The following is a 12,339-nucleotide window of genomic DNA, read 5'->3' as shown; positions in this document are numbered from 1 at the left end:
AGAGAGAGAGAGAGAGAGAGAGAGAGAGAGAGAGAGAGAGAGATAGGGAGGGACAGAGAGAGGGAGAGAGAGAGAGAGAGAGAGAGAGAGAGAGAGAGAGAGGGAGGAGGAGGAGGAGGAGGAGGAGACACCTGCATGCATGCGTCTCTCTCTCTCCACACTCATTCACTCCTTCCTATCGTTCGGTTCGTTCGTTGCGTTTCGGAGCGGCGTGTGTGTGTGCGCCGTGCGCGCGCCGTGCGCGTGTCTGTCCGCGCGCCGCCCTCCCGCACACACCCACCACATACAATTTCATACACACACGCACACAGCCATACACACACACACACACACACCCAGCCCGTGGCTGCTGCTGTGCTGCTGCTCTATTCTCCTGGCTTCTCTTCTTCCTCGTTCTACCAGGCGGTGTAAAGATGGCTGACAGCAGCAGCGGAGCAGGAGGAGGGTTAGGAGGAACCTTCTCCTCCACCTCCACCTCCTCCACCACCTCCTCCACCCACAGCCAGCTCCACCAGGAGGAGAACGGCTCCTCCGCGGCCCCGCCGGAGGCCGCCATGCGCGGCTTCGCGCGGCAGGGCGCGCTGCGCCAGAAGAACATCCATGAGGTGAAGAACCACAAGTTCACCGCGAGGTTCTTCAAACAGCCCACCTTCTGTTCGCACTGTACTGACTTTATATGGTAAATATACCCTTATATGGTCATTATAACCTTCTGTTCGCACTGTACTGACTTTATATGGTAATTATACCCTTATTTGGTCATTATAACCTTCTGTTCGCACTGCACTGACTTTATATGGTAAATATACCCTTATATGGTCATTATAACCTTCTGTAGTCACTGTACTGACTTTATATGGTAAATATATGTTAATATATTATAATATAACCTTCTGTTCCCACTGTAGCGACTTCATCTGGTAGGACAATTATATTAATATACAACCTCTAGGGCTGTATGATATGGACAACATTTCATATCACCGTATTCATGCCGGATATTTCGATATCGATACGATATATGATATTACCATACAGAGGTGTTGCAACAGTGAAAACTAACCCTTATTCAAAAACAGCATAACAACAAGTTAATATCACTGTTGATTTTAAGTGGTATTGGGTTCCCACACTTGTTGTTTGATATTCTAATTGTAGCAAAAGGCAACAATACGAGCGATATGGGCAACCATATGGACGATTTATTGCCCAGGGCGATATATCGGCCATTGTTGCTTTTTTGCGATACTGATATTGCGCGTGGTCATACGTTAACCATATATTGTGCAGCACTAGGTGTGTGTGTGTGTGTGTGTGAGATCATTACTTGTATTAGGCTACTGTTACGTGCGAGGGCCGCTATTATTGTATCCGTAGGAGACGCCTAGTAAAGGAGCGCTTGTTTTAGGTGGAGACGATGGAGGTGCGCCATCTCAAACGGACTTGAACCACGCGAGACGCCGCCGAGCGAGCTACGAAGCGAGCTACGAAGCGAGCTACGAAGCGAGCGAGTCGCCACGTCGAGCGCTGCGAAGTCCGCTTGAGGTGACTCGGCGCCGTCCGAGTTACGTCCCGACAGGGACAGGATGGTACATGTTCGCCCCCCCCCCCCCCCCCCCCCCCGCCGACTTTCGACACCTCCGTGCGAGAACCGGGGTGCTCCCTTCCTCCGGTTCAGCCAATCACAAAGCTGCGGCCGACAAGGCATTGTCTACGGACACCGTTATCGTGCGAGGGCCACACGTCTCCACGTGTCTAGTAGAATGTGACGACGACCATACTTAGATCTCTTCTGGGGTTTAGGCCTCCAACAACAGATCTCCAAGCATCTTTGGTCCTGAGCCTACATCTCCAGCTGTCCTCAAGTGTGGCCTGCTTTCTTTAGCCTCGCATGGCCATCCTGAGTGACGTCATCACCAATGTGCTTCCTTTCTGGGTCTGGTGGTCCTCCCATAGAGTCTACTTTCTCATTTCCAATCAAATGGCTGCATTTGGAGCGACCCGCCTCACACCGCTCCTGATTGGTCGAGCGGCTGCTACAGCTCTCGCATTTTGTAAACAAACATGGCGGACCCCATGCCCGACGCGAGTTCACAAATCGCAAATAAAAGCTGCATTAAGCGAAGTTTTATCTGAAATCAACGGCATCTCATAACTTAAAAACGAACAACAGTTTGCACCTTTGGAAAAGACGACGATGTTTTGATGCGCTGGTGGCTACTGACTAGACCTGTCAGTCAAAGTAAGTAACTACGTCATCGCGTAAAGCGTTTGGTTGTTGCGAGGCTATGTTTTCTTGGCATCTGCCTCCAAGTCCCGGCGCCAGGTATTTGGTGGCCGACCTCTCTTTCCACTTGAGAGTTGATAGGACCATCTGGTGATGTTTGAGGCTGGTTTACGGAGAGGCCTCTCTAGCCTTCCCTAACACAGGCCTGTTTTGGTCTAGAGGGGGCGGATCCACCGGCTGAAGACACCCGGTGGATCCTATTGGTTCACGATCTGTGCCATGGCCCGCCTCCCACTTCCTATATGCCAGAAATTTCAGGAGGTTAGCCCCAAGCCCCCAGAACCTTGGGGGAGCTCTGAAGCGCCATGGACATGGTGGCCGTTTTGAGGTACTGCAGTTGGGGCCAGAAACATCTGGGCTTCTTCTTTGTATTGACTGCGCGTTCATAGCGGAAGTGCTCGTTCATGAATTGGATGACGCAAAACGCGTCACATAGGCCCCACTACGTCACGTTTCAGAGGCGTTTCAAACACGGAAGTACGCTTCATGCGCTGGGTGAGCAACTCAATGCAAGTGGACGGGCGGGGATATCTGGTGTCCTCTCTATTCTTATTATAACTCTATGGTTAGCCCAGGCTTTTATTTTTCTTCCTATCGCCAAAATAAAAGCCTGGGTTTCCGATGCTATGTCCTATTTCCAACGCGTCTCTTCGTCCGCTGGCTTTTGGTCGGAGCGTTGCCACACTTATTTGTTGCCAGCCAGTGAGGCCAGCTGATCAGGAGGATTCTGTGCAGTCTGGTGTTAATGAATGATTGTATTTAGTTTGTGGTGTTTACTGTGGGCCTCCATGGCCCAGCACCGGAGAGCAGGACTGACTTCACCTTGCTGTTAAAGATTGATTGATTGATTGAAGAGTTTATTAGCAGTTTGCAATAGAAAAAAGTACAGTTTCATGACAGCACAAATCACTGGTACAAGGTCAACTAAAAGGAGATCCTAGAAAGCCTTACAGCTTATTTACACAGGAGCCACACTTTAGACGGATAGAACATAGTACTTTATCTAGGATAACATCAATTTCAAAAGCAGAAAAGGCATAACATCAAATACAAAAGCAGAAAAGGGTGGGGGGAGCATGGGGGCTTAGTCTATTTACAAATCACGAGTAGCAGCCGCCTGAAGGTGACTTTTCATACCAATTTTGAAGGAGGCTGGGGATTTGCTCTCCTTTAAGGCTTGTGGAAGGGCGTTCCACATGTTGATGGTATAGCAGGAGAACAGAAGGGCGTTCCACATGTTGATGGTATAGCAGGAGAACAGAAGGGCGTTCCACATGTTGATGGTATCGCAGGAGAACGAGTTAGAGCCTTGTTTAGTGTTAATCTTGATCTTTGTTGTGATGGCCAGATCTTTTGCGCTCCAGATGTTTTCAGTTGGAGGTACGTTACTCTGGCCTTGCCAATCCTCACTCTCACATCTGGTGACAGATCATCATCCTACAGACCATGTGTTTCCTCCTGGTCCTGACAAGACCAGTGTTGCTCTACAGGGTTAAAGGAATATCGTCATTATTCAAAATGTATTCGTTTTTTAAGTTGGTTGCTAGGCTTTGTGAGCTTGTAGATCTGCTTGGTTAAAACATGTTAAATTGACCTATTCCTAAAATCACCATCCTAAAATCATGTCCTCACAAGCTGATATAAATGTGTGTGTGTGTGTGTGTGTGTGTGTGTGTGTGTGTGTGTGTGTGTGTGTGTGTGTGTGTGTGTGTGTGTGTGTGTGTGTGTGTGCGTTTGTGTGTGTGCGTGCATGTGTGTATGTTTGACAGACAGCAGGACACAGGTGATTCACTTGCTGCTGCGGATATTATCTGAGTGTCCACGCACACACACACACACACACGCACGCACGCACGCGCGCGCGTGTGTGTGAGCGTGTTGTCACGTTGGCGTTTTGCGCCATTCCCCCGCTTTGCCAGTGGTTTCTCCTCAATGCGACAGTAGCAGCCTACATAATGACGTGTGTGTGCTTGTGTCCGTGCGTGTGCCTGCCTGCCTGCCTGCGCGTGCGTGTGTGTGTGTGTGTGTGTGTGTGTGTGTGTGTGTGTGTGTGTGTGTGTGTGCAGAGCGGTCGTTTACCGCATGGACCTATGTTTGTAACCGGAGGAGGGCAGGTGGAGGAATGTGTGTGTGTGTGTGTGTGTGTGTGTGTGTGTGTGTGTGTGTGTGTGTGTGTGTGTGTGTGTGTGTGTGTGTGTGTGTGTGTGTGTGTGTGTGTGTGTGTGTGCGTGTGAGAGAGAGAGAGAGAGGTTTTCTGAATGTGGTCCATTTCCCTTGTGTAAGGGAAGAGTGAGAATTCTTTGAATCCGCCGTAATTCATCTATTGTGTGTGAGGTGTTTTTATGAATGTGTGCGTGTGAACGCAGTGCAGTGTGTGTGTGTGTGTGTGTGTGTGTGTGTGTGTGTGTGTGTGTGTGTGTGTGAGAGAGAGAGAGAGAGAGAGAGAGAGAGAGAGAGAGAGAGAGAGAGAGAGAGAGAGAGATACTTATCAGAATGGAGAGAGAGTGAGAGAGAGATAATCATCTGATTGCTCGCGCAAGCGTGTCTGCGTGAATTTCCTGAATGTAGCGTGTCTGTGTGTGTGTGTGTGTGTGTGTGTGTGTGTGTGTGTGTGTGTGTGTGTGTGTGCGTGTGTGCGTGTGTGCGTGTGCATGCGTGCATTCCACAGACTGAATAATCAGGTGTGTTTTTCTCTTCACAGGGGCTTTGGAAAGCAGGGCTTCCAATGTCAAGGTAAGACTGATCCCATTCACAAAGTGTGTGCGTGTGTGTAATGTATATAGTGCATGTGGTCATGGTTGTGTGTGTGTAATGTATAGTGCATGTGGTCATGGTTGTGTGTGTGTAATGTATAGTGCATGTGGTCATGGTAACCTCACTGTGAAAACCCGGCGTTGACCAATGGTACACTGGACTGGACTGGACTGAACTGGACTTCGACCACTCATTTTAAACCAGTAAGACTCCCTAATCGGGAGATAAGTGACCGTCAGGTCGCAGCGTGATTTTAGGCAGTGTCCAAAAATGTGTTCGAAAAAATCGGCCTGGTGGTGGTGCTATATGGGACAGATCCATGTTGATGAGATGAGTGTAGACATACTGTGTAGCGATTTGCGTGATTTTAGGGTAAAATCTGTAGGAGTAGTGGCCAAAAATGTGTTTTAAAAAATCGGCCTGAAGGTGGCGCTAAATTGGACAGTTCCATGTTGATGAGATGAGTGTAGAGCAAGTGTGTACCGATTTGCATGATTTTAGGGCAACATTTGTAGGAGCAGCGTCCAAAAATGTGTTTTGCAAGAATCTGCCTCATGGTGGCGCTAGAAGAGGGCCATGTGAGAATTGATTGAGTGGAGGTTGTGGTTTGGCAGGCAAGGAGTGTGTGTGCAAAATTTGGCATGGATCGGGGCAACGGTTGCGGAGATATGAGCAGGGCAAAAGTGTGACGTGTGACAGACAGACTGACTGACGGACAGCTGGTCTAGGTTTTGATAGTAACTGCGACCTGACGGTCGCAACTATGTCCTTCAAGACAAAGTTCTGTTTGGCCCAGAACCACAGAATGTACCTAACTCAAACTTAGTTCTTAACAACGGCTTATTACACGGCTTGGTTGAATGCTTGATTCTGATTGGTCAATCGCTGAATTCAGCTGTGTGTTATTCAAGCAACGTTACACGTTACAAGAGGCTGTGCGTTATGGTGGTTATAGGCAGGCCAGCCTTGCTGCAGGTACGAGGCCACAGGCGAGTCCCGTAGACAGGACGTTATTCTGATGAGACCCGGGTGGTAGTGATCATTATTCTGATGAGACCCGGGTGGTAGTGATCATTATTCTGATGAGACCCGGGTGGTAGTGATCATTATTCTGATGAGACCCGGGTGGTAGTGATCATTATTCTGATGAGACCCGGGTGGTAGTGATCATTATTCTGATGAGACCAGGGTGGTAGTGATCATTATTCTGATGAGACCCGGGTGGTAGTGATCATTATTCGCACGGGTAGAAAGCTATTTCGACCAATCAGATTGCTTCGTTGGAACTACCAGTTGTATAATGTTGATAACGACCACTCTGCTCAATAACAGTCTAATCCATAGGTTCCCAAACTTTTTCGTCTCAGGGCACCCCATAAATATTTTTTTAAATCCGAGGCACACCTACAATATAATTTTCACTCCCAGCACCTTATATAGCATATCTTCGTTGTCGGGTGAAAACCTTGTATGTCCAAAACCGTTTTGTATTTATCATCTATAAAATGTACTAAACTAGAAAACAGCAGATTTACAAGCACACATTTGTGTGCTTGTAGATCAGCTGTTTTCACTAGTTTTGTGCGACGGTCTTGTATGATGAAGCAGGGTAAAAGACGTACACATTTGAAACTTGGAGATACGGGGTTTCTGCCCGACAGTGACGATATTTTAGTGATTATGTTGCGAGGAAAACATTGAGATAACAGCCATTTTGGTTAGAACTTTGTACTCCCAGTTTTAAATTATACTGAATAATATTTTTTCAAGTGTCCAAATAAATTCCAAATATTATCAAATGATCTGGCGGCACCCCTGGACTGCTGTCACAGCACCCCAGGGTGCCCCGTCACCCACTTTGAAAACCCCTGGTCTAGGATGCAACCCAAGGTGGTCATTTGGTCTTTTCGTGTTATTACATTGTCACACACTTTGATCATACAAGAACGCGTCGCTCCTTGAGGGCAGACGTGTTCAGTGGAGCTCCTGCAGTTTCTTCCTTCTTTTTCTTTTTTTCTTCTTTTTACGTGTTTCTTTTTGTTTTTTTCCCTCTTATCTATCTTTCTTACGTCTCTGTAACTTTGTAAATAACTGTATACTGCTGTGCTACTACTGGACAACTAAATTTCCCCCTTGGGATAATAAAGGTATCTATCTATCTATCTATCTATCTATCTATCTATCTATCTATCTATCTATCTATCTATCTATCTATTGTGAAATTATGGACCTTGCTGAATGTTACTATAGTCCAGGGGTCAGCAACCTTTTGGACTTGAAGTGCCATGTTTTTATTGTCTTGATAGTCAGCGTGCCAAACCAACTATGACAACATATGATTATTGTCCATACAGTACATGCACGACAACATTTATTTTTTCTCATTCTCTTTCTTCTTTTGAAATATTTTCTTTCACATGATGTAATGATTATTAATAACCCCACCTATACCTCCCAAACTCCCTCCCCATGACAGAGTTCAGAGTTTGATTGAATTTAGAATTATGTGCAGGATGTAATTTTGCATAGATACTGTATGTGAGGACTTAATTTAATTGACTAATAACCTTTTTTAAATAATGTATTTACAAATACAAATCCTCTCTCACTGCACTTACAGTGTGCCAGTGATCACCCTCCCTGTGCCAACCTTGGCAACCTTAGGGCACAGGTGCCCACATTGGCACAGGGAGGGTGATGATGGCACAGGGAGGGTGATGATGGCACAGGGAGGGTGATGATGGCACAGGGAGGGTGATGATGGCACAGGGCAAAGGAGCCCTGCTGTAGCAGCAGTGATCTGCCCTGCTGTCGTGTTGCAGGGCATTCACCAAATATTACAATATCAAAGTCACTATTCAACGTTGTTCACCGAAGTCGAATATTCGCTTATTTTATTTTTTTATTATTTTCTCTTAATATATATACAGGTAGTATATAATGCTTGGCTAGATAGGAAGTCATAAGAATGAGTTGTCAATGCCCCTGGTGGATGAATGTGTTAATGCTCTATACCAGGGGTTCTCAAACCTTTTTAGGCCATGACCCCCAAAAATAAACATATTTGAACTGGGGACCCCCACCCTGACAAGCACTTGGAATTGTAGGTATTACATTTAATGTGACTCGGTTCCGCAGATAAATATTGTGAAAATAGCAGATCTACATGCTCGCAACGCGAGGCGTTGTGAGCATGTAGATCTGCTAGTGAAAACAGCCGATCTACAAGCACACATTTGCTTGTAGATTGTCTGTTTTCACTAGTGTATTTTATTTTATAGATGATAAATACAAAACGAACGGTTTTGGACATGCAAGGTTTCCACTCGGCATTGACGATATGCTATAAATGTGAGGTGCTGGGAGTGAAAATTATAATGTAGGGGTGCCTCGGATTAAAAAAAATATTTATGGGGTGACCTGAGACAAAAAAGTTTGGGAACCCCTGATGTAGAGAAACAGAGAGAGAGAGAGAGAGAGAGAGAGAGAGAGAGAGAGAGAGAGAGAGAGAGAGAGAGAGAGAGAGAGAGAGAGAGAGAGAGAGAGAGAGAGATCTGTCAGTAGTGGATCAGGGTTATTATGGGATGCTTTGCACATCAGATAAACTTGATTGGCAGCTCCTGAAAGAAGTTGAGAAATGTGTGTTTTTCCCTCTGAGGATCAAAACCAGGAAGTCCTGAAATGGTTCCCTTCACAAAAATCCCCCGCAGTGTTATCACTGTCTGTCTGACCTACAGTAGGCCTACTGTAGGTTCCCACGGTCTGATTAGGCCTACTGTAGGTTCCCACGGTCTGATTAGGCCTACTGTAGGTTCCCACGGTCAGGGTTCTGATTAGGCCTACTGTAGGTTCCCACGGTCTGATTAGGCCTACTGTAGGTTCCCACGGTCAGGGTTCTGATTAGGCCTACTGTAGGTTCCCACGGTCAGTCTGATTAGGCCTACTGTAGGTTCCCACGGTCAGTCTGATTAGGCCTACTGTAGGTTCCCACGGTCAGTCTGATTAGGCCTACTGTAGGTTCCCACGGTCAGGGTTCTGATTAGGCCTACTGTAGGTTCTGATTAGGCCTACTGTAGGTTCCCACGGTCAGGGTTCTGATTAGGCCTACTGTAGGTTCCCACGGTCTGATTAGGCCTACTGTAGGTTCCCACGGTCAGGGTTCTGATTAGGCCTACTGTAGGTTCCCACGGTCTGATTAGGCCTACTGTAGGTTCCCACGGTCAGGGTTCTGATTAGGCCTACTGTAGGTTCCCACGGTCTGATTAGGCCTACTGTAGGTTCCCACGGTCAGGGTTCTGATTAGGCCTACTGTAGGTTCCCACGGTCAGTCTGATTAGGCCTACTGTAGGTTCCCACGGTCAGTCTGATTAGGCCTACTGTAGGTTCCCACGGTCAGTCTGATTAGGCCTACTGTAGGTTCCCACGGTCAGGGTTCTGATTAGGCCTACTGTAGGTTCTGATTAGGCCTACTGTAGGTTCCCACGGTCAGGGTTCTGATTAGGCCTACTGTAGGTTCCCACGGTCAGTCTGATTAGGCCTACTGTAGGTTCCCACGGTCAGGGTTCTGATTAGGCCTACTGTAGGTTCCCACGGTCAGGGTTCTGATTAGGCCTACTGTAGGTTCCCACGGTCAGGGTTCTGATTAGGCCTACTGTAGGTTCCCACGGTCAGGGTTCTGATTAGGCCTACTGTAGGTTCCCACGGTCAGGGTTCTGATTAGGCCTACTGTAGGTTCCCACGGTCAAATATTTAGAAATTGAAAAAAACTGTTTTACAGCCTGGAAAAGCTTTGGGATATTAATCAAATGTTTTAGTAAATGTTTGGATAATACTTTGTTTTTTGGCTGTTGATTTTGTTCTTTAAAAAAAAAACACGTCCAAAGCATGATAACATTACGTGAAATGTTAAAGGAGCTATAGTCAACTTTTTCTTGAAAAACCGACGCTAAAATAAAAATAATGTTTCGAAAATATTTTATAAAAAATAATTAAGCTTCATATATGTGTTTCTATTCAAAAATGACCACAAAAAGCATAAAATAATGATAAAATAATCATTTTGGCCGTTGTCAGGAAGACTTTGTTTATATCCCTCTTTATTCTTTTATATCAAATCAAATCAAATCAAGCTTTATTTATATAGCACGTTTACAAACAGGCAAGCTGAACCAAAGTGCTGTACAACATTAAAAGACACAGGCAATACAAATCATCAAATGAGTTTAAAAAGGAAACAAAGATGCAGGAAAACAATTAGAAAAAAACAACAAAACAAAAGATTACTTTAAATGCAATTAAGAGCAATTAAAAACAACTGGGTGGTTTGAATTTAAATGCAATTAAAAGCCTGGGAAAACAAATGGGTTTTTAATAAGGATTTAAAAACACCAATTGACTGGGCAGATCTAATATTAAAAGGTAGACTGTTCCAGAGTCGAGGGGCCGTGGCCGTAAAAGACCGGTAACCCCTGCTCTTTTTGAACCTTTGTTTTGGGACTTCCAGGAGTAACTGGTCAGCGGACCTTAAGGCCCTGGCTGGAGAATAGGGTTCCACGAGGGCAGAGAGGTATGAAGGGGCAAGCCCATTTATTGATTTGTACGTAAATAAAAGCATCTTAAAATCTATTCTAAAATTAACGGGAAGCCAGTGAAGGGAGGCAAGGATGGGGCTAATGTGTTCGCGTCTTTTGGTACCGGTGAGGAGACGGGCTGCAGCATTTTGTACGAGTTGTAGGCGCTTAAGTGATGCCTGCTCTATGCCTGTGTATAATGAGTTGCAGTAATCCAACCTAGATGTGATGAACGCATGAATGGCTATTTCAAGTTGATGACGGGGAAGATATGGTTTAATTTTGGCCAGAAGTCTTAACTGGAAGAAGCTGTTTTTTACTACGGAGCTAATGTGTTGATTGAATTTGAAATTGCAGTCGAAGGTTACACCAAGATTTTTTGCAGAGGAGCGGATGTAAGGGGTGAGAGTGTCCGGGATAATGCAGGGTGTGATGGTGTTGTGGCCAAATAGGATGATTTCGGTTTTATTTTCATTAAGGGTGAGAAAGTTTTTGTCCATCCAGGTTTTTACGTCGTGGAGGCAGGTGAGCAATGATTGGAAGGAGTTTGCGGAGTTTGTTGTTATGGGCAGGTAAATTTGGACATCGTCAGCGTAGGAGTGAAATGGTATATTGTGTCTTTTAAAAATTGACCCTAGGGGCAGCATATATAATAAAAATAGGAGTGGGCCTAAAATGGAGCCCTGGGGGACCCCGCATGTTAGGGGGCCCCAGGCGAGGAGAATTCTCCCAGGTGAACAGAAAAAGTCCTATTTGAAAGATAGGACTCAAACCATGAAAGAGCTGCACCTGTAATACCAATGTGATGTTTGAGCCTATGTAAAAGAATATGGTGTTCAATGGTGTCAAAAGCGGCTGACAAGTCCAGAAGTACGAGGATTGCGGAATTACCGGAGTCAACTGTTAAAATCAAGTCATTAAAAACTTTTAGGAGAGCCGTCTCTGTGCTGTGGCCTGGTTTGAAGCCTGACTGAAAGTTTTCGTGTAAGTTATGGGTGAGTAGAAATGATTGCAATTGTATGTAGACTGCCTTTTCCAAAACCTTTGACAGAAATGGTAGCTGAGAGATTGGCCTAAAATTGGATAGGATGGATGGGTCGAGGTTTTTCATTTTAATTAATGGGTCAACCAGAGTTGAGACAGCTGTTAATTAAGTTTAAAATGCATGGGCCGACAGTACCTGAGACTTCCTTTAAGAGCCTGGAGGGAATAGTGTCAGAGGGGCAGTTTGTGGGTCGGAGGTGCATGATTATATCAGTAAGAGAGGACAGGGTAATTGGCCTGAAATGATCTAAGGTGGCAGGTGGGGGGCAGAGAGGAGGCACAGGATCTAGGGTAGAGGAGGTATGTGCTGATCTAAGGGCTGAGATTTTATTGGTAAAAAATTGTTGGAAGTTGGCACAGAGGATGGATGAGGGGGGGATGAGAGAATCGTCACGGGGATTTGTGAAGGAATTTAAAATGTTGAACAGAACCTGAGGTTTATGGCAATTTTTTGTGACAAGGTTGGAGATGAATTCTGCTTTTGCTGCTTTTACTGCTTTATAGTAGTCGGAGAGGCAGTTTCGGAAGATCTCGAGGGAGATGTGAAGTTTGTCGTGGAGCCATTTCCGTTCGGCACGCCTAGATGTGCGCCTGAGGTTGCGGGTAGACTCATTTAGCCACGGTTCAGTGAGATTTTTGGGGCGTTTGTTAGCAAAAGGAGCTATAGAGTCCAATATATTTATG

At 45.7% G+C, this 12,339-nt stretch overlaps 1 protein-coding gene across 1 annotated transcript in view; it reads left to right on the top strand.

The window, feature by feature from the left end:
• Positions 1-492: 492 nt before the first annotated feature.
• Positions 493-12,339, top strand: part of LOC308281192 (protein kinase C beta type-like) — a 130,064-nt gene continuing 118,217 nt past the window's right edge. Inside the window, 2 exon segments of the mRNA XM_080721311.1 lie at positions 493-679; positions 4,989-5,020. Coding sequence (XP_080577437.1) covers positions 555-679; positions 4,989-5,020 — 157 coding nt within the window. The 5' untranslated portion in view covers positions 493-554.

This window comes from Nannobrachium achirus, assembly GCF_963921795.1.
Source record: "Nannobrachium achirus genome assembly, chromosome: 3".
NCBI lineage: Eukaryota > Metazoa > Chordata > Actinopteri > Myctophiformes > Myctophidae > Nannobrachium > Nannobrachium achirus.
Note: the sequence above shows the minus strand (reverse complement) of the source record. Positions and strands in the feature narration are given on the sequence as shown.